The 23,308-nt window shown below is 40.9% G+C and overlaps 1 protein-coding gene across 1 annotated transcript in view; it reads right to left on the reverse strand.

Moving 5' to 3' along the window:
- Nucleotides 1-23,308, reverse strand: part of SDK1 (sidekick cell adhesion molecule 1) — an 816,979-nt gene that overhangs the window by 336,868 nt on the left and 456,803 nt on the right. The window contains exon 5 of the mRNA XM_079943718.1: nucleotides 7,603-7,736. Within this exon, the coding sequence (XP_079799844.1) occupies nucleotides 7,603-7,736 (134 nt within the window). The remainder of the gene's footprint in view (nucleotides 1-7,602; nucleotides 7,737-23,308) is intronic.

The following is a 23,308-nucleotide window of genomic DNA, read 5'->3' on the forward strand; positions in this document are numbered from 1 at the left end:
AATAAACCTTGACTTGAATTCTCAGCTCCCCGTTTACTATTCTTGGGATTTCCATCACTAACCTAACTTAGGGCCTTGGTGCCCTCAGCTTTTAAACAGGTTGGTCATTAAGGCACAGGGCTAATGTGGAAGGAAGGTGCACATGAACGCCTGTCACCAGCTCAAAGAGCACCAGTGCCCTTCCTCTACCTATGCCCTTGGGGAATCACTTAACAGCTTATTTGTAAATTCTCATCAAATCTGATATAGCTTAGAACAGCTTTGCTCTTATATCACCTAAAACTATCACTTCCACAGTTCAAGGTGACATATAAAGGTTTTCCACACAGATTTGAAGAACTGCAAAGAATATAACTTCCAGTGTATTTTAATATTCTAGTACATTTTAGTCATATAAACTACTGCAGCACTCTTTTATATGTGTCCAAAGGAACCTAAATATTTGATAGAGTAGGTCTAAGGATTTGGTACCCGCATCACCCATTTAAACAATACATGAACAAGCACTAATTCTTAATATCAGAAAGTTTACATCATTTCTATTTTTCTTCCGGAACTGGTATTTCCATTCTACTCCTCCCACAGAATTTTATCTTAATTTACTATATTTAAGGATTCGAAGTATTTTATTGATCACCCTATCATAGCCTCTGAAAAAAATATGTATATAAATTAAAAATTCCCAGCAACCATATGACTCTGGGCTGGGGTTAAAAAAAAAAAAACCTACTTGGATTGAGCTATTGCTACAATTATTATTTGCAGTCTGTAAAAGATAAATACATGTATAACAAATTTTCATGAATATTATATATAAAAGAAAAAAAATCACTGGAAATGCATCTCTCCATGAGACGAATGCAAAGTCTACCCTAATTCTAATCCTACTTTTCTTTTTTGTAGAAATAACTGCTGGGAAATTTTGCTCATAATTGTTTAAACACCTCTGAGTATACCAAAAGTCACAGGGTAATTTATTAGTTAGGATAGACCACTTTCTGTTCCAATAACAAATAAACCCTGAAATCTCAGTGCTTAGCACACCAAGTTTTATTTCCCACTTATATTGAGTCCCTTTCAGCCGGGCTGATTCTCCAGGGCTGTTCTTTCCATGCACTAATTCAGCCTCTGGGCAGCTTCTACCTGGCGGACTACCATCTCCATGCGTGGCCCGGCCACTGTGGGCCCCAGGGGGAAGGCAGAGCATGAAGGTGACTTGCTGGCTCTTAAACACATGGCCTGGAAGTGACACACTCCCTTCTACTCCACATTGAGTGGAGTTAGTCAGTGGCTCCAAACTGCAGGTGGGCTGGAAATGTCTTCTTCTCCTAAGAGCAAGGGGACTTTCTATCACTTAGCAATCAATCACCAGAAATTATCTGTAATAAAATGTCAGCTGACAATGCATTTGGGTGTTGCCTCATCTGGTAGACAGCAGGGAATTGAAAACTCCCGATTTATAAAATGATTTATTTCCCAGATACTAGAGCACTTCACTTTCCCAGGTCTGACACTGATATTTAGAATTATCCCTTTGTTTGGCACCTGGAAGTTTGGAGCCTCAGATAATGCCTGTACTAAAGATTCGGGATGGATGTGACCTGTGACCATAAGAGAGGAGCCCCCTGCCACACAGGCATCCTCAGGATGATCTGATTTTAATTTCTTTAACTTTTTAGTTTATTATTATTATTTTTGGCCTCGCTGCAGCTTGCAGGATCTTAGTTCCCCAACCTGGGATTGAACCTGGACCTCGGCAGCGAGAGCGTCAAGTCCTAACCGCTGGATCGCCAGGAAATTCCCAGGATGATCTGATTTTAGAAAGCGTATAAGAAATCACCTGGAAACAGATGTCCTGAGAATTATACATGCCTGCTCACCCTCTTGGAGACCTGTGTGCACCCTGAGGGGTACTCATAGCCCGATCTGAAGAGTGTTGCTTTGGGAGAGTGAGGACGTTGGGCATCTCAAATGTGTTCAAAAGTTGAGGGCAAATCACAATTCATGGTTTAACCCGATGCCCTAAGATTTACCAAGGGTGAAATCAGGCTGAAATAAGTCACAGAGGGGAAAAGAAAGACAGACTGGGATGAGGAGAGATGGGAAAGTTCTTTCCATGGAAAGAACATGAGTAGAAAACAAAAATAACCCAGTTTTGTCTTGTGGAGGTGGGAAGAGAATTAGGGCCTCATTATTTTTTAATCACTTTGTCCTTTTTTTCTCAAGTCTGGTTGAGAATCCCCAGCTGTACTCTTCTTCTGAACCTCATTCACCACCATTTATACATACACTGGGTTCGGAAACAAACTATTAGGACTGGCATTTTCATTTCTGTCTTTGAACTGAAACCATGAGAAGAAAACAAATCCCTAATGCAGATGGGGTCTATCGGTGGGATGGCTCCATCACACTGTGCACGCAAGCTGCCCCAAGGGACATCTAAAAATCCTCATTTTCAAGGTACATAGGATGCCTTCCTGCATCTGTTTGCTTTCAGAACTTTCCAATGGGCTGTGGTTTCACTTTTGCCCGGTAGGTGGATTTACGTATTTGTGTACTTAGTTTTAACTAAACTAACTCTCACAGGGTAGATAGCTGGATACAAAAGTACACCTGGGAAGAAATCACAGACGTGAGTTACTCACAAGTCCAGCACAAATGAGCGACACAGACACAAATGGCAACACTGACACCTGTGCTCTTTATCAGCCACATGCCAGGACAAACGGTCCCCTGTAATCAGATGCTGGAAGAACCTGTCCGGAGAAAAACTATCAGGAAGACCAAGTAAAGTATGGATTTTCATTCACAAACTGTATGTTGTGCTGTGAGACATGAACTAAAGACAGAATGAAACTCTCATGATTAACAAGATACCGTTCATGTCACCTTTTTGTGTGACAGCTGAACACCCCCACTTTATAAACAGCTCAGTGTGCATATACCAGGGGTGGCTGTCAAGGCTCCTTACTGATGGTGCGCCTATAAAAAGGCTTCGGAGGCCACAGCCTGGACTTGGCTCCTTCCACAACCAGCTCCGGGAGGTCTGGGCAGAGCACGTCTTACGCTTCATTGCATACCCTACTTAGCAGGTCAACACATGCTAAACGATTAAACTCATCATTCTACGCAAAGTACACTTCTGTTTATGTTTCTGAAAATTCTGGCAGTAAAGTACCACTTACCCTATAAAGCCATAGCTGGATCTGAAATCGGTCATTTGTAATATAGACACTGCCTCAGGATTGCTCTTTAATAACATTTCAAACCGCTCCTACGGCTTTGGCCATCCAATTCATGTCAGAGAACAACTGAAAGGCTTATGCCTGGCCCTTCTCTCCCTATAATGTTATAAGCATGAAGAAAATAAGACAGAATTTTATCCGGGCACACAAAAGCCATGTTTTACAGGGCAGTCCTCTTGGATGACTGTTCCTAGACATTATTCTCAGGAATTCACTTTCAACTACTAACTACACATGAGGTCTGCAGTTAAATTAGAATTATAGAGGACAAAAGAATGTTAAGTGGTCGTCAGAATTGAAAGCAAAAGTTTGCCAGCCTGAAGGAGGATCAGTTGAAGTGATACCCCATCTGCAAATGTTGTTTGAGGAGCAGACATTTGAGCAGTCATTTCTTTTCTAATTTAAGCTTCATCTCCAGCAGAGAATCTCATTACGCTGGACATTCCGAAGATTGGGCCAGAGCTGATGATGTGTCTAAGGTATGTACAATGGCATTTAAACAATAATTAGTTAATCCCTGTACAGAATTCTTCTCATTCTCAAAAGGAAACTCTCATTTACATATTAATTCAGTTCGGAAGACCTGATCCACACAAGTTAACTCAATGTAAAAGCTTTAAAGTGAAAACCAAAAACAGGTTGGCAGGTGCGTAAAGCTTCCCTGAGCTTGACCTCAGAATGGAAATGTGTACTCTCAGGCGAGTTCATCCCATTCTTTTTCTGGTGTGCAGCTGAGCCACGGGAGCCAGCGATGAAAAATTCATGCAGGGTGCTTCAGCAGTCCCACCTATGGCCTTAACATCTGCTGGCTTCACGTCACATTGAAACTTCAAAGTGAATCCACCCCCGCGATGGTGGCAAGCTTTCACTGGGAGCAGGAGAATGGATAGCTCAGAGAAGTCCTCTCCTTCCCGACAGGAAATACCTGTGCAGAACATGCTGTAACTTACCCTCTTAACCACATAAAAGGGCGGGGGGGAAGTTAAGGGATAATAATGCACAAAACGGCAGGCGGTACCATGACGGGGCTGCATTTCACTTCTAATTGTCATGCATTTTAAAAATTTTATTTATTTTTATCTCAACCGTCTTTATCTTTTGCTTCCCATAAGCTTCAAGTGCAGCCAGAATATTCAGCAACTGAAAAGGTGGTGAGGTTTTGAACTCTCAAGTGCACAGGTGATTGGGAAAATCTGTCATCTCCTCCCGTCAGCTGCGGGATAGCGCATCACGCACTTTGATGTTTCGAGGCAAGGCTGGCCCTGGGTGCTACTCCACCTCGACACTAGGCTGTCCCTGCAGGAGGAACAGTTTATTACGACGACTGCAAACAAGAGGTGGGCCGCATAGCACTTTCCACTTTTAAATTAATTACAGTGCAATCCACCAGGAATTTAATTTCCAGTACCCTACCACCTTGATCATATTCACTACAGAAATGTTCCCTACTTTATTCTCCTGATGCCAAGGGAAAATTTATCATCGTTAAATGATAATTGGCTGTAATATCTTTAGATTCTTCAGAATTGCTGGCTGGCAAGTTTTTAAAATTTTTCATCAATCTTGTTTGGTGTTTTTACAAAGCCTACATTAGAAAAAAAAAAGATGTCTAAGCCTGCAGAACACACTGCATCTTACTACCTGCGTGAATAGGTCCTGAGAGTATCTAATTTCATAATAAATCTGGTGGGGTTGTGCACCCTCCCTATTTCACAGCCTCACACAGCGCTGGCAGGGAAGTCCTGAACCGCAGTTTCCCCCCTTACAGCGTTCGTTGCAGTCCAGAAAGGAGCAAATTTAAACAATTAATTCTGGGGAATTCTCTAGCAGTCCGGTGGTTAGGACTCGAGCTTCCACTACAGGGTGCAAGGGTTCAATCCCTGGTGGAGGAACTAACATCCCACAAACCGAGTAGCATGGCCAAAAAGATGAAAACGTAAGTAAATAAAAATGAAAATAAATAAACAGGGACTTCCCTGGTGGCACAGTGGTTAAGAATCCGCCTGCCAGGGTTCGATCCCTGGTCCAGGAAGGTCCCACATGTCGCGGAGCAACTAAGCCCATGGGCCACAATTACTGAGCCTGCGCCCTAGAGCCCGTGCTCCACAACAAGAGAAGCCACTGCAATGAGAAGCCCGCACACCGCAACAAAGAGCAGCCCCCGCTCGCCGCAACTAGAGAAAGCCTGCGCACAGCAACGAAGACCCAACGCAGCCAAAAATAAATAAATAAAGTTTAAAAAAAGAGACTATTTAAAATAAATAAACAATCGATTCTGGGGTCTTCTGCAGATTTATCAAGATTTCTGATCTTTAGAGGTTTTCAAAATAGAATTTTAGTGAGAAAATGCATGATTGGGCGCCCTTTAAATTTTAGGTAAATCTAACACATCAACAGTGAGGTTCACCCAAGAATTAAAGTAAGGCTGTTTCCTCAGCCTCCTTACTTGTCACATTTTACCTGGGCCCCATAAAAAACAGAGAACACAGACGGGGACAGAATGCAGGTTTTCTCCTAAGGTTTAAAATAAGTCCGTGCATACCATCAGCTTCTTTATATCTCACCTTCTACACATTTCACCCAGTGCCAATGAAAAGATAAAACCACACAAGGAAAAGAAATGCAACGCAGTTAATTATAATATTTATGAGCTGCTTCCAATATGCTTCTTGGTTAGATGCTGAAATTATTAAAAAATTTACATATTCCAATTATCTAACGCATGGCACGGCGTTGGTACGGCAACTTACAGATTCCCTGTGTTCGTTTTATTTTCTACTGGCTTTGTAGAGTAGGCATGTAGGAAACTACCAGGTGCAGACTAGTTCATACCTTCGTGATGTTAGCATCAAGTTAACCAGAATATTTGTGGAATTTTTTCCCCCTCTTCTAATAGACTAAGGTCAATTTTTGTGTTTCTGACTCAGAATTCCACCAATTTGACCTATTATTATCCTCGTATGTATATTACAACTGAGTGCTGAATCAGATTTGCTAAACAGAATAAATGGCTCTAATTATAAAAGTTGTAAGTCATTAAAATTATCACAATATATTTAATAACAAAATTTCCATCTTTTATTATTAATACTGAAAAATCTCCGTAAATCACATTCTTTTTCTACTATGATTCTTGATTCATAGGGTCCTTCAAACAGCAGCACAACATGCACTGGACTGTGTGAGCCCTACACCTGATCAGTGGACACACTCTCTGAAGTACCGCAAAGGCCCCGCTGATGGCCAGATCTGTACCGCCCGTGGTCTGGGGCTGAGGACTCAACTCCTAGAAATTAGGAGCTGGTGGTGGCCACCTAGGAGCACTTGCCGGGCAGGTGCGGGGCATGTGGGAGCACACGCAGTTAATGCCCACCGTCTCCTGACCGTGGTGCTGTTAACCCAGTAAACTCTATTAGGCCTAAAGCAACTGTATCCCTCAAGGACCAGGAGAAGCAAACACTATGGTCTATCCCACCTATGAAACAAAACTTTTCAAACTACCCGAAGGGGAAAGCCATTCTTTCAAGGTGGTTTTTAAAAACATGACATCTACCACTATACAGACAAATCCACTTAACTCACTCTTGTATGACATGATCATAATATTTTGAAATCTACCATGACCATTTCCCAACTGTATTTTCTCAACAGCATAATCACTGCATTTTATACCATGAAGCTGCACGCTGCAGACATTTGGTGGCATCTCTGAGACGCACCTTTTGCTCTCTTTTAGCTCCGAGTTCTTGCTTCTGGTCATTTCCCCCTTCTACGGCAATCAACTCTTCCTAGTAGAATTTCTGGAGCCTTCTTTCAAAGGCCAAATATTTAAACTAAGTTGCCTAAACCAAAACATCCTTAAATCAACTGAACATTTAACTGTGATGTGTGTGTATTTTCTTCATGATCCGGGCTTTTAGTTACTCTTAAGATATACTCCTAATTTTAACACAACTTAGTATATATATATTTTCTCAAGGATTTTTTTTTTAATTAAAGTAAAAGAACATAACCTGTGGCCTAATCTAGTCTCAAGTTTCATGGACACAACTCCTTATAAGCCAAAAGATGTTTTGTTGTTGTTAAAAACCATACACATTAACAGAGTACAAAAGCAAAAATGTTATTTTAAATTCCCCCAAACAAATAAGATCCTGTATTTAGAATGACTGGTCAGATTCACATTTTCTGCCTATCAGTTCAAAGAAAGCAACTATAGACATTGGATCAATACTGAACCATAACCACTAACCCAGAGAGGTAAGATTTATTGCAAAATGCCCCTTGAGATGGTGGTTATTAATTAAATCCAGAACTCACTGCTTTCACAACGACCATGTGGGATTTGGGCACTCACCTGCTACGCTCAGGTGAATGAGCGGGCTGGTCTTGTTCTCCCCGTTCCTCTCGTTGACGGCCTGCACGTAGTAAGCCCCTGCGTCGCTGGCCGTCGCTGCCAGGATCACCAGCTGGTTCTCCAGCGTGATGGCTCTGCGTCAGGGAAGACAAGAGACAGTGTCAAGGCCGGTCCATGGAGCGCCGTACTTGTAAGACAGGTTAATTTACCAGGCCGACCATAAGGCAATGTCCAGCGTTGTTATTGTTGTTGCTGTTCTTGTTTTAAAGGTTAAAAAAAGATCTGGAAGGACAAAAACAAATCCCCAGGCCGACCTGAGGAAAGAGGTGGCGGCTGAGCCTGCGGAGGTCCAGTGCTGTGCTGGCTTCTGCCAGGGGCCTGGGAGCCCCAGGCACCACGTCCGTACCAACCCTGTGCAGAAGATGGCCTTTTGGAACATACACATCCAGAGTTTGTTGCAACTCAAAGGTTCCTCTGGGAATTCGTAACAAGACACGTTAGAAGAAACTCTGGAAGAGCTGGCCTTTTTCTTTCAGGCAGGGCTCTGTGATCACACTGGACCGCCAAACCCTGGACCCGGGGTGATGAAATTTATTGTGATTTCTCCACTCCCAGGGAGCCTCATTAGAGATTTTGTACATCTATTTATAGACTAACGGGTAGAAGAAAATTTGTTAGTGGGCACAGTGCTGACCTCTTCAACTCAATTTCCCCATAATTACTAACCCCAGGGCTGCATATTCTCCACCTCTGCTATCTCTCCACAACCTCAGGTGCTGACCAACAGTCTAGGTGATCATCCCTGAACCCTTCTCATATATTCCAATTCTACTGTGTAAAGGAATCTCTGAGACACATTTGGCCCACCCTCCTTCTCTTAAAAAATGAGAAAACAGAGGATCAGAGAGGTTAAGTTGTTTTTCCAAGGTAAAACAGCAAGGTAACAATACCAGAGGGAGGACTAGGTCTTCTCACACGTAGACTGGTGCTCTGCCAACCATACCATACACAGACTCTCGCCCTTACTTACTTAAAAGAAGAAGAAGAAGAACAGCAAAGACACAAATTCCATAAATCCAAATAATCTTTCAGTAAATGGGTGTCCCAGTGTCCTTTGCTCATGTTATAGTTCTATATTCTTTTTACTAGTTAAGGAGGTTGCAGGGTAGAACCTGCTAAAAATCAAAAACAAAGAAAACAAAGGTAAGTGATCTTCTCCTTGGCCGGTGAAGTGCACTTTGAGGGTCAGACACATTCTGAGCACCAAAATGTCATTCAGCCTACACTCTCGTGCTCAAAACACTAGGAAACTCCTGGGACCCTGGAGTCCCACAGCTGCGTCACTCTGTGGATGAACAGTTTTATTTGTTCATAGCCCTTCTAGAGTCAGCTAAACTAAGATCTCTATTCTAGTAACATAAAAAAACACGCAGGATGTAAAACCGGGGCCTCAGATGTAAATTCGGTGCCTCAGACGTAAAACTGGGGTCACTGATGTAAATCCGTGACCTCGGATGTGAATCCGGGATGCAGATGCCTGTCAAGCCCAGGCGGAGTCCCTGGAGTGCTGGGCGGTGTGGGCGGCACAGATGGCCCGGCTCTGACCCTGAGGACACCAGCCACTCTACCCCTCCGGCAGCTCCGGGTCCCCATTGCCACGCACCAGCCAGGTGGTTCCAGGGATCTGGATGTCCGTGTCTTTGGGGGACCATTACTTCGCCTGCCACATGCTTGTGGGATCTTGGTTCCCAGGCCAGAGGTCGGGCCCGAGCTTCTGTGGTGGGAGCTCCAAGTCCAAACTGCTGGACTAACAGAGAACCTCAGACCCCAGGGAATATCAATCGGAGTGAGGCTGCCCAGAGGTCCTCCTCTCAGCACCAAGATCCAGCTCTATCCAACTGCCTGCAAACTCCACTGCTGGACGTCTCAGGCCAAACAACCAGTAAGACAGGAATATAGCACCACCCATCAAAAAAAAAAAAAAATGAAAGAACAAAAAAATATGTTACAGATGAAGGAGCAAGATAAAAACCTACAAGATCAAATAAATGAAGATGAAACAGGCAACCTACCTGAAAAAGAATTCAGAGTGATGATAGTAAAGATGATCCAAAAGCTCAGAAACAGAATGGAGAAAACACAAGAAACATTTAGCAAGGATCTAGAAGAACTAAAGAGCAAACAAACAGTGATGAACAACACAACTACTGAAATTAAAAATACTCTAGAAGGAATCAATAACAGAACAACTGAGGCAGAAGAACGGAGAAGTGAGCTGGAAGCTAAAATGGTGGGAATAACTGCCAGGAAGCAGAATAAGGAAAAAAGAATGAAGAGAACTGAGGACAGTCTCAGACCCTCTGGGACATTAAACAACCAACATTCGAATAATAGGGGTCCCAGAAGAAGAAGAGAAAAAGAAAGGGTCTGAGAAAATATTTGAAGAGATTAGAGTCGAAAACTTCCCTAACATGGGAAAGGAAACAGTCAATCGAGTCCAGGAAGCACAAAGTCCCATACAGGATAAACCCAAAGAGAAACAAGCTGAGACACATATTAATCAAACTGTCAAAAATTAAATACAAAGAAAAAGTATTAAAAGCAGCAAGGGAAAAGCAACAAATAACATAAGGTTAACAGCTGATTTTTCAGCAGAAACTCTGCAAGCCAGAAGGGAGTGGCAGGACATATTTAAAGTGATGAAAGGGAAAAACCTACAACCAAGATTACTCCACCCAGCAAGGATGTCATTCACATTCGATGGAGAAATTAAAACCTTTACAGATAAGCAAAAATTAAAGAGAACTCAGCACCACCAAACCAGCTTTACAACAAATGCTAAAGGAAGGAAACACAAGAGAAGGAAAAGACCTACAATAACAAACCCAAAACAGTTAAAAAATGGTAATAGGAACCTACATATTGATAATTACCTTAAATGTAAATAGATTAAATACTCCAACCAAAAGACACAGACTGGCTGAATGGATACAAAAACAAGACCTGTACATATGCTGTCTACAAGAGACCCACTTCAGACCTAGGGACACATACAGACTGAAAGTTAGGGGAGGGAAAAAGATATTCTATGCAAATGGAAATCAAAAGAAAGCTGGAGAAGCAATTCTCGTATCAGGCAAAATAGACTTTAAGATAAAGACTATTACAAGAGACAAAGAAGAACACTACATAATGATCAAGGGATCAATCCAAGAAGAAGATATAACAATTGTAAATATTTATGCACCCAACATAGGAGCACCTCAATACATAAGGCAAATGCTAACAGCCATAAAAGGGGAAATCAACAGTAACACAATAATAGTCAAGGACTTTAACAGCCCACATCCACCAATGGACAGATCATCCAAAATGAAAATAAGGAAACACAAGCTTTAAATGACACATTAAACAAGATGGACTTAATTGAAATTTTTAGGACATTCCATCCAAAAACAATAGAATACACTTTCTTCTCAAATGCTCATGGAACACTGTCCAGGATAGACCATATCTTGGGTCACAAATCAAGCCTTGGTAAATTTAAGAAAATTGAAATTGTATCAAGTATCTTTTCCGACCACAATGCTATGAGACTAGATATCAATTACAGGAAAAAAACTGTAAAAAATACAAACACATGGAGGCTAAACAATACACTACTAAATAACCAAGAGACCACTGAAGAAATCAAAGAGGAAATCAAAAACTACCTAGAAACAAATGGCAATGAAAACACAAAGATCCAAAACCTATGGGATGCAGCAAAAGCAGTTCTAAGAGGGAAGTCTATAGCAATACAATCCTACCTCAAGAAACAAGAAAAATCTCAAATAAACAACCTAACCTTACACCTAAAGCAATTAAAGAAAGAAGAACAAAAAACCCCCAAAGATAGCAGAAGGAAAAAAAATCATAAAGATCAGATCAGAAATAAATGAAAAAGAGATGAAGTAAATGATAGCAAAGATCAATAAAACTAAAAGCTTGTTCTTTGAGAAGATAAGCAAAATTGATAAACCTTTAGCCAGACTCATCAAGAAAAAAAGGGAGAAGACTCAAATCAACAGAATTAGAAATGAAAAAGGAGAAGTAACAACTGACACTGAAGAAATACAAAGGAGAGATTACTACAAGCAACTATATGCCAATAAAATGGACAACCTGGAAGAAATGGACAAATTCTTAGAAAAGCACAACCTTCTGAGACTGAACCAGGAAGAAATAGAAAATATAAGCAGACCAATCACAAGCACTGAAATTGAAACTGTGATTAAAAATCTTCCAACAAACAAAAGCCCAGGACCAGATGGCTTCACAGGTGAATTCTACCAAACATTTAGAGAAGAGCTAACACCTATCCTTCTGAAACTCTTCCAAAATATAGCAGAGGGAGGAACACTGCCAAACTCATTCTACAAGGCCATCATCACCATTATACCAAAACCAGACAAAGATGTCATAAAAAAAGAAATTATAGGCCAATATCACTGATGAACACAGATGCAAAAATCCTCAACAAAGTACTAGCAAACAGAATCCAACAACACATTAAAAGGATCATACACCATGATCAAGTGGGATTTATCCCAGAAATGCAAGGATTCTTCAATATACACAAATCAATCAATGTGATACACCATATTAACAAATCGAAGGATGGAAACCATATGATCATCTCAATAGATGGAGAAAAAGCTTTTGAAAAAATTCAACACCCATTTATGATAAAAACTCTCCGGAAAGTAGGCATGGAGGGAACCTACCTCAACATAATAAAGGCCATATACGACAAACCCACAGCCAACATCACTTTCAATGGTGAAAAATTGAAACCATTTCCTCTAAGATCAGGAACAAGACAAGGTTGCCCACTCTCACCACTATTTTTCAACATAGTTTTGGAAGTTTTAGCCACAGCAATCAGAGATGAAAAAGAAATAAAAGGAATACAAATCGGAAAAGAAGTAAAACTGTCACTGTTTGCAGATGACATGATACTATACACAGATAATCCTAAAGATGCTACCAGAAAACTACTAGAGCTAATCAATGAATTTGGTAGAGTAGCGGGATACAACATTAATGCACAGAAATCTTTTGCATTCCTATACACTAATTATGAAAAATTTGAAAGAGAAATTAAGGAAACACTCCCATTTACCATTGCAACAAAAAGCATAAAATACCGAACCTACCTATGAAGGAGACAAAAGACCTGTATGCAGAAAACTGTAAGACACTGATGAAAGAAATTAAAGATGATACAGACAGATGGAGAGATATACCATGTTCTTGGATTGGAAGAATCAACACTGTGAAAATGACTATGCTACCCAAAGCAATCTACAGATTCAATGCAATACCTATCAAGTTACCAATGGCATTTTCACAGAACTGGAAACACAAAAGACCCCGAATAGCCATAGCAATCTTGAGAACGAAAAACAGAGCTGGAGGAATCAGGCTCCCTGACTTCAGACTATACTACAAAGCTACAGTAATCAAGACAGTATGGTACTGGCACAAAAACAGAAATACAGATCAATGGAACAGGATAGAAAGCCCAGAGATAAACCCATGCACATATGGTCACCTTATGTTTGATAAAGGAGGCAAGAGTATACAATGGAGAAAAGACATCCTCTTCAATAAGTGGTGTTGGGGAAACTGGACAGCTACATGTAAAAGAATGAAATTATATCACTTCCTACCACCATACACAAAAATACACTCAAAATGGATTAAAGACCGAAATGTAAGGCCAGAGACTATAAAACTCTTAGAGGAAATCATAGGCAGAACACTCTATGACATAAATCACAGCAAGATCCTTTTGACCCATCTCCTAGAGAAATGGAAATAAAAACTAAAATAAACAAATAGGACCTAATGAAACTGAAAAGCTTTTGCACAACAAAGGAAACCATAAAAAAAGACGAAAGGACAACCCTCAGAATGGGAGAGAATATTTGCAAACGAAGCAAGTGACAAAGGATTAATCTCCAAAATATACAAGCAGCTCATGCAGCTCAATATCAAAGAAACAGACAACCCAATCCAAAAATGGGCAGAAGACCTAAACTGACATTTCTCCAAAGAAGATATACAGATGGCCAACAAACACAAGAAAAGATGTTCAGCATCACTAATCATTAGAGAAATGCAAATCAAAACCACAATGAGGTATCACTTCACACCAGTCAGAATGGCCATCATCAAAAAATCTAGAAATAATAAATGTTGGAGAGGGTGTGGAGAAAAGGGAACCCTCTTGCACTGTTGGTGGGAATGTAAATTGATACAGCCACTATGGAGAACAGTATGGAGGTTCCTTAAGAAACTAAAAATAGAACTACCATATGACCCAGCAATCCCACTACTGGGCATATACCCTGAGAAAACCATAAAAAAGAGTCAAAAAGAGTCATGTACCACAATGTTCATTGCAACACTATTTACAACAGCCAGGACACGGAAGCAACCTAAGCGTCCATCAACAGATGAAATGGATAAAGAAGATGTGGCACATATATACAATGGAATATTACTCAGCCCCTAGAAAGAAACGAAATTGAGTTATTTGTAGTGAGGTGGATGGACCCAGAGTCTGTCATACTGAGTGAAGTAAGCCACAAAGAGAAAAACAAATACTGTATGCTAACACACATATATATGGAATCTAAAAAAATGGTTCCGATGAACGTAAGGGCAGGACAGGAATAAAGACACAGACATGGAGAATGAAGTTGAGGACATGGAGAGGGGGCAGGGTTAACTGGGTTGAAGTGAGAGAGCGGCATGGACATATATACACTACCAAATGTAAAATAGATAGCTAGTGGCAGCAGCTGCATAGCACAGGGAGATCAGCTCAGTGCTTGTGACCACCTGGAGGTGTGGGATAACGAGGGTGGGAGGGAGACGGAAGAGGGAGGGCATATGGGGACATGTATATGCATATAGCTGATTAACTTTGTTATACAGCAGAAACTAACACAACATCGTAAAGCATTTATACTCAAATAAAGATGTTAAAAAAACCCATGTAAAATAAATAACTTCCCATAAGAAATTTTAGCATAATAAAACTTTTTCTTCCTGCTACCTCCTAAAACCTTTTTCAAAACCTCTTGATTTTCAGACATTTTATAAGATTATCTTAAGAAGTTACTGCTTATTCAGGGTTCCCTCAGGATATATTACATTTTGAGGTCTCTATGACTAACTTACCTCATTTCTCATTTAGGAAAATTTCCCTATTAAGAAGTTTTCAATTTTTAGTCCCATAAAAATATTTCAAAAGAGCTTTACTATAATTATTTATGATTCCTTTATAGATTCCTTTATAGAACCATAGAAATTGTTCCATTTTATTTTAGTATATGTTACACTGGCACCTAAAATTAAACATGAATATTTATTACACATGAAGTTACACATTTAATAGTACAATTTAAAAACTGAATATATCATAACTTATTTCTTTAACATCTGATTTTTGCCATACTAATTTCAAATATGCCTATTATTCCTCAGAATTATTCTCCAAAAAGTCCATTAATTCTCTGTATTATTTATGACGTTGTTTCAAGGGTATTGAAAATTAAAAAGTACATAAAGAATAGAAATATTAAAGTTTACATCTGTTATAATTTATAGATTTAAGCTCATTTTTGCTTTTAAATTTCAGTAGTAAAGTCAAAAGTCATGAAGAAAAACCTATCTATTGCCAAAAAGAACACCACAAAAATGCCCAAACTTTAGAGAACATTAGATTAATGAGGATCAATTCCCCAGAAGACCTTATTCTTTTTTCCTATCCATCTCTTTCTGAACAGGGCATTCCTACAAAAGAAACAGATTTTCTTAAAGAAAACTAAAATATCTAAAAACGTTCATCAAATTCAAAATTCTGGTGATTGTAATGATTCTGATTGCAATGTATTAAGAAGACTGTAATGTAATGTATTAATGATTCTGTTGTAATGCTTAAGAAGAACAAGTTTTAAAGATAATGAAGTAGGTACCAAGCAGAGTGTAAACAAAAGGAGGAGGAAGGACAAAATTTTGAGAATCAGAACAAATTAGACCACAGTCTGAATGTAATGATGAGAAGTAAGCTAAGAGATCCTTTAAGATGACCCTTATATTTGTTCATAAAATATTCAGTGATAACTTTAGGTTACTACGTTGGGGCTGACTTCCAACGTCTACTCCACATTCCACCCTTTGACAGCAGCACTGTGGTGTGAGAACTGACCCCACCTGGGGGTCAAGGTTATCCAATCCCTCCTGCTAGTGACTAACAGAGGAAACAAGGCTTAAGCCAGTCAGCCTACAGCATATACCTGGGGACTGTCATTGGTCTGGGGTGGCCACAGCTAGGTTAGCTCATCAGATCCATGGGCAGGATCTCCATCCCACGGCTGGGGCTCAGGCTTTTTCTCCCTCCACTAGATGTGAACAAGGAAGCATGTTGCCCCAGATGTTCAAGGTGACAATTTTATGGCTGTGAGGGGAACAACCTTAATATGAAGCTGACCATGTCAGTGGCAGGACAAAGAGAATGGAAAGCACCCAGGTCCTTGACCTTGAGAACCTGGTGGGATCAGTGAACTGTCCTGCAGGCCTTCTTGTCTCTGGACTTCTCATTTCATGAGGTAACGTACGTTACTAGTGCTTAAACGTGTTAAGTTAGGGCTTCTGTTACTAGAAGTGAAATACATCCTGATACAGATTCAAAACAGCATACACAATAGCATCAATTTAGGGTTAAAAAAAAAAAACCCAAAGAAAACCTAAAACGTGTATACTCTAGAGTGCATAGAAAAATAATCCCATATATCAGTCTATCTATATGTATACATGAAATGTTAACAGTGGCCAGCTCTGAGTAGAAAGATTCCAAGTTATTTTCTTTCAATTTGTTTTTTAAAATATTTTTCCAATTTTTCCATAAGAAATATCACCTTAGTTATCCAACGAAAAATTTTCAAATTGAATGCAAGGGTATGCTAAGTAATTATGGTAGCAAAGTTTAATAATTTGTCCGTATTTGTGAACTATGTGGCTTTTACTATAATGTAATTCCAAAGTACTAATTTAAAACTTACACTGATTTTATAGGAAAATTACAGTATTAAGCCAGAGATTTTCTTTTAACTTTATTAAAATAACTATGTATGGTTTTATGTAAAATTATTTTCTTAGTGTTTCCCATCTTAATTCTACATTTCAAAATGAAGTCTTGTAATTCTAACTTCTAATTCCATGGAATAATAATAAAGAAAATAAGAAAAAAAAATGAAAGCACTTAGTCCAGTATGGGTAAAATGTGCTTCATCTCAGGAAACCAGAATGCTGGATCCATAAAGAGGAAGTTAGAGGGTCACCAGCTACGGACTGTGAGCGCGGGGTGGGGGGTGGGGGGTCATGTGGCCAGCTGCCCTTAATAGTGGGGATTCCTGACCAAGGAAACACTGCAGTTCCACAGAAGAAGACTCGTTCGAATGGACATTCTCTAAGTGCTTTGGGTTAACACTCGATTCTCACAGCACCTTCCTGAGGCAGTGGGCTAAATAAGAACTCTCCGTTTCGGAAAAGATGGAACCTCCCAGGAGCTACTGGGGGTCTTTGACCATCAGCATCGATCAAAAACACCTGTGGGGGAAAAGACCCTTGGGAACTGGGCTCCTACCCCCAAAGCTTATGCACTTCGTGTACGGGGCTGGGGGGAGGGGAGTGGGCACCCAGCTGGGATATGGTCAAGCGTGCTTCCCCCAACACTAGCCAACACTGAGGAGACGAGGCATTCCCCGCGCCATACAGAGCATCTACTTTCAGAGCTGTGACACTTATTAATTCTTGAAGCGCCAGATTTACGGTTGATGAAAACAGCCCAGGGTGTGCCTGCTCAGATGATGACGGGAACGTCAGGGTATATGTTCCCTTGGATTGCCATGGGGACTGGACCAAATACCCGCATTCACTATTTAGCCACTATCTGCATCCCCAGGCCTGACTTGCGTGGAGGGAATACAACCTGAAACCAGGTACACACCGCCCATGTTCCATGGCGCTTAGATGTGATATGTTTACAAACCATGAGAAGTAACAGGAAACAATAACTTTCCCTTAAGAGCAGTTTTGGACCCAAAGGGAGGAGTTCCAGGGGGTACCACCCAAAATTTCCATGATGTACATCAAAACTTTCAATGTAACCCGTCCTTCTGCTTTCATAAAAAAATAAAGTGTCTTTGATATTTAATCTTTGACACTTTTTTTTTTTAAGTTTTTATTTATTTATTTATTTTTGGCTGCGTTGGGTCTTAGTTGCTGCACAGGCTTTCTCTAGTTGCCACGAGCGGGGGCTGCTCTTCGTTGTGGTGTGCGGGCTTCTCATTGCGGTGGCTTCTCTCGTTGCAGAGCACGTGCTCGAGGATCACGGGCTTCAGTAGCTGTGGCTCACAGGCTCAGTAGTTGTGGCTTGCGGGCTCTAGAGCACAGGCTCAGTAGTTGTGGCGCACGGGCTTAGTTGCTCTGTGGCATGTGGGATCTTCCCAGACCAGGGCTCGAGCCCGTGTGCCCACCATTGGCAGGTGGATTCTCAACCACTGTGCCACCAGGGAAGTCCCGATCTGTGACACTTTAAACACACAGCAGGATGGTAATACAGACATTGATACATACATTATGATGAAAATTCGGTGAAGGGTTCAGTAAAATAAGGGCTTTGCCCATAAAATATAAAAGTATAATTTGGGTCTGTGGTTTCACTATTACAAATGTCAAAGCAGCATTTGATTAGTTTGAATTGTCATTTGATTACATCTTTTAAAAAATCAGAGTGCAGAAAAATGCAGAACGTTAGTTCTTAAGCCCTTAAAAATAAAAACAAAACATTTAAAATATTCCCCATTTTAATTAAACAACTTTTTAATGGGCTGGTTCTAAGGTTTAGTGCTCTGAGGATAATCAGGATCTCAGGCCTTGCAGTTTAATAGCAAAGGTCAAAGCAGACAACTTCAAAATTGATGAGCTTCCCTTACTTGTGCAATTAGGAGATCTCAAATTGCTTCCCAGTACTTCTGGCCATAATGAGTCTCTGGATACTCAATAAATGTTAAGGCACCGGAATGACATGTTTACTTAGTCAAGAAGTAAACACTTGTTGCTGACCATTTGTTCTGGGTGCAAGAAGAACATTTTATTTATTTATTTATCTATCTATCTATTTATTTATTTATTTATTTGTTTTTGGCTGCATTAGGTCTTCATTGCTGCACGCGGGCTTTCTCTAGTTACAGCGAGCAGGGACTACTCTTTGTCACGGTGCACGGGCTTCTCATTGCGGTGGCTTCTCTTGTTGCGGAGCACGGGCTCTAGGCATGCGGGCTTCATTAGTTGTGGCTCGTGGGCTCAGTAGTTGCGGCTTACGGGCTCTAGAGCACAGGCTCAGTAGTTATGGTGCACGGGCTTAGCTGCTCCATGGCATGTGAGATCTTCCCGGACCAGGGCTCGAACCCATGTCCCCTGCATTGGCAGGCGGATTGAACCACTGCGCCACCAGGGAAGTCCAAGAAGAACACTTTAAAAGTAAGTGAAGAAGGGCTTCCCTGGTGGCGCAGTGGTTGAGAGTCCGCCTGCCGATGCAGGGGACGCGGGTTTGTGCCCCGGTCCGGGAAGATCCCACATGCTGCGGAGCGGCTGGGCCCGTGAGCCATGGCCACTGGGCCTGCATGTCCAGAGCCTGTGCTCCACAATGGGAGAGGCCACAACAGGAGTCAGAACCTGGGAGACGTCTGAAGGTGCTGGGCGGGCGTGGAGGAAGGGCCAGAGCCAAGGGGTGCAGGTGCCCCAGGAGACTGCAAAAGGTCCGGAAACAGGTTCTCCCCGCACCTTCCAGAAAACACAGCCCTACTGACACCTTGATTTTAGCCCAGTGAGACCAATTTCGGACTTCTGACACCCAGCCAGAACTGTAAGATAGCAAATCTGTGTTAAGTCACTATGTTTGTGGTAGTATATTATAGCAATAATGGAAAACTAATACTCCTGAAAAGCTTCAGTTTTCTGGGCTCCCGATTCTTCACCTCTGAAATGAGAGATTCCCTACCTAGCTCACAGAGTTGTGTGTACTGAAAAAAATCAGTGGAAGGTATGTCTATGTGCTAAGCATAGGACCTGACACTATAAATATTCAACAATGTTCTTCCCAATGTGACACAAATCCAAACTTATGGCCAAACTGATTCAGAGCTTCCTCTGACAGACTCTGGGCAGCATTTATTCAGTTATTTGTGATAAGAATAAAAGAGAAGATTTTTAATCAAAAGCATTCATAATCTTCCTGTTCCTGTACTTTGGGGCCCTAGTGAGCAGTCTGGGGTAACAGCAGAGATCTAGGAAGGAGGAGGGCCCCGGGGACTCACACTGAGAAGAGAAACTGAAATCCAGAACTGACCCAGAGAGGAAGGGGAGGGGCGAAGAGGCCAGGCTGGCTACGAGGAGAGAGGATGTGAAGTGACGACTGCGGTTCATCTGAATTTTGTAATTCTTGGAGAGACTGGTAGTGATTTCAATTGCTTTGACAATGTTTCTTTTTTGGATGGGCTGTATTATGTTTTTTGGCTTTGCCATCAAGCAGGGATAGCACAAGATCTGTTCCATTCACGCGTTCATTCATTCGCTCATTCATTCATTTAATCATGTGACAAACAACTATTGAGTCCTTATTGGAAAGTGTTCTGACCGATCAGAGGGTATAAGGGGGGGGTTCATCGGTCTCCACACTCCAGTGGGGGCTGTGTGGTCAGGCGTCTGTCACAATGGCTTAAAGTGCTGGCTCCAACCCTAACCCCAGACTGTGGTCTCTAAATGCTGTTTCCACAAAAAGGAACCAGGGCCTTTTGGAGAAATGACTAATTATGGGTCTGGGGCAGGAAATGTACAGGATGAGCCTTGAACATCTGGTATCACATAGGGGGAAACAATCAAAGACAAGGTCACATCAAAAGGACTCAGGAATCAACCTGAAGAAGCTCCCACTGCCCTAAAAGGGCACAATTTGGCATCAATAAGACGTCCCACAAATCAGATAAAAAGAAATAAACTGTCTCAACCTCTGGATAACATAGTCTCCATAGAAAATACCGAGAAATCTACCAAAAACAAACCCCCAAACAACTCATGGAGCTAGTGAGTTCTGCAAAGGTTTCACGATACAAGATAGGTATACAAAAACCAACTGTATTTCTATATAGCAGCAACAAGCATGCAAAAATCAAAATTAAAAATACAATACCATTTATAATGGCTCAACAGAAATACTCAGGTGAAAATAGAAACAGGATTCCTATGTGAAAAACTACAAAAAACACCAAAGAAAGAAAACAAAACTCTAAATAAATGAAAAGACATACGGAGTTCATAGACTGGAAAACTCAACAAAGATTTTAGTGTTCTCCAAACAGGTCTATAGATTTAACATGATTCCTATCAAAACCCCAGAAATATTTTTTGTGGATGTAGGAAAGATATTTTTAAAATTAATACGGAAGGTAAAGAAATTAAAATGGTTAAAACAATTTCGAAAAAGTATGAAGGATCACTCTACCTGATGTTAAGATTTACTATATAACACAGTTATCGGAACAGTGTGGTATTGACAGATGAAAAGACACATAGATCAAGAGGATACAGACAGGGGCACCACGTGCAAAGGCCCTGGGAGGGGACAGGCGTGTTGTGTTACCACACGGCAAAGGAAGCCATGAAGGCGGGAGCAGACACAGCAAGGAGACAGGGAAGGAGACGCGATGGGAGCAGCCATGCTGTCTGGAACTTTGCAGACCTTCCTTACTCAGGAAAGCTTATCAATGGGAAGGGGCTGCAGTTTATTGCTCTGAGGTCCTTCTTCGTCCTTTGGTCAAGCTTGGTGACCAGAGCCTCAGGGTTGAGGAGGAAGGAGGAAGGAGACGGGGATACTGACGACACACTGACGATGCGCAGTGGGAATAAATAAGCTCTATAAGTGTAGCTCCAAGAACTCAAATGCAGAGCTGAGGCCAGGCAGGGGATTTTGCAAAGAAGGATGAAACAACTCAGTGGACGCTAAGGGTCAGGGAACAGGAATTTATGCTTTTAATTATAACCTTGCAGTGATACTGAGAAGAGAATAAATTTCATACCCTATTCTCTAAAATAAAAGTAGAGACGTTTAAGAAAAGTTTCCATTAAAGCTACCACAGTGTAAAAAGCAAGAAACAAACAAACAAAAAAGGGTATGGTGATAAAATATTACTTCAAGCTATAAAAAATAACCTGTTACATGAAACAGCTAACTACATAATAATGCCTCATAAATGAAACAGTAATGTGTCTTATATTATTGGTGTGGCTATTAACTGTGCCTTGGGAGGTGGTAGTAAAATAAAAGGAATTTGCTTAAAAACTAGATTTCATTGTGCAAATATCTGACTTTGGGCCATTTCAGTTAGCTAAGAACAAAGCGGTCAGTTAATACGAAAAGAAAGTTGAAGGGCGTTAGCTCAACGAGAACCAAGAATTCTGACAGTAACAACTCTGCTGAAGCAAGAAGGAACCAGGCTGGCCTGCTGGTATAGCCAGGCTTCTGACACGCCTGTGCAGGTCTGTAAGATAACTCAAATGGTACCAAGGACTCTGCTCTTTTGATGCAGGAATAGGGCGATCGTGTATGTAGGAAAGACACACGTGAAAAATTGAATGCTGCTGTAATTTTGAGTCATTTGGGATGTGAAGAAAACTACAAGTATAGTAAAGAGCACATCAATACAGCTAGAAGTTGTCCTCGGTGAATTTTATACACACACACACACACACACACACACACACACACACACACACACACAATGACATTATCCAAATACCAAGAGATTTAAAGCAATAAGAAAACAGAATTGCTTCATTCCCTTCTAAGATTAGACACACAGGCTAGAAGTTTTCTAATAGAGTCCACTAGGCTATAAAGTAGAAGCCCTGATCAACTGAAAGGTTGGGGACGGGGTGCTAAGCAAGAAACATCTGGTTTTTATTGTATATATTTGAAGGTTACAATGAATCCTGTGCAGGGACCGAAAGAGTTACATAGTTCTGGAAAGGTATATTGTCCCATCACATCCAGACAAGAGACCAAACCTAACCTAGAAAAGGAAGAAAGTGTAGAATTAACTAGGAAAAAAAAAAAAAAAAAAGAACCAAGCATCCAGGTTATAGTAACTTAGTAAAGTAAATTTTAAAACAAATACCGAAAGCAAAGAATTCCAAATTTTCCATTTTGAAGAACGTGTAAAAGGCAAGGTTGGAGAGAAATTCAGGGCCCATATCTGTCACTTTCAGAATAAATGGTATCTAACATATTCATAAGCCATTAGCACGGAGAAGCCAAGCGAATACAGTGATTAGGAAAACGGAGGGGAAGGCCACACTTCCACGTAAGAGAATCACTGGGTCCTAAAGATATAACATTTCTTTCCAGGTTTAGTTGTAAAGTTTAACAAAATTCTAAAGAACACCCCAACTGAACCTTCTGAAAATGGAAAATAGCTAAAATTAGTGAGCAAAACCTTAAGAAGAAACAGGGTATTTGTAAAACCTCAAAGTGTGTACCCAAAATACTTATCAACTTTTTGTGGTGGTTTTAACTTATGTCCACAAATCCTTT

The sequence above is a fragment of the Stenella coeruleoalba genome (assembly GCF_951394435.1).
Source record: "Stenella coeruleoalba genome assembly, chromosome: 15".
NCBI lineage: Eukaryota > Metazoa > Chordata > Mammalia > Artiodactyla > Delphinidae > Stenella > Stenella coeruleoalba.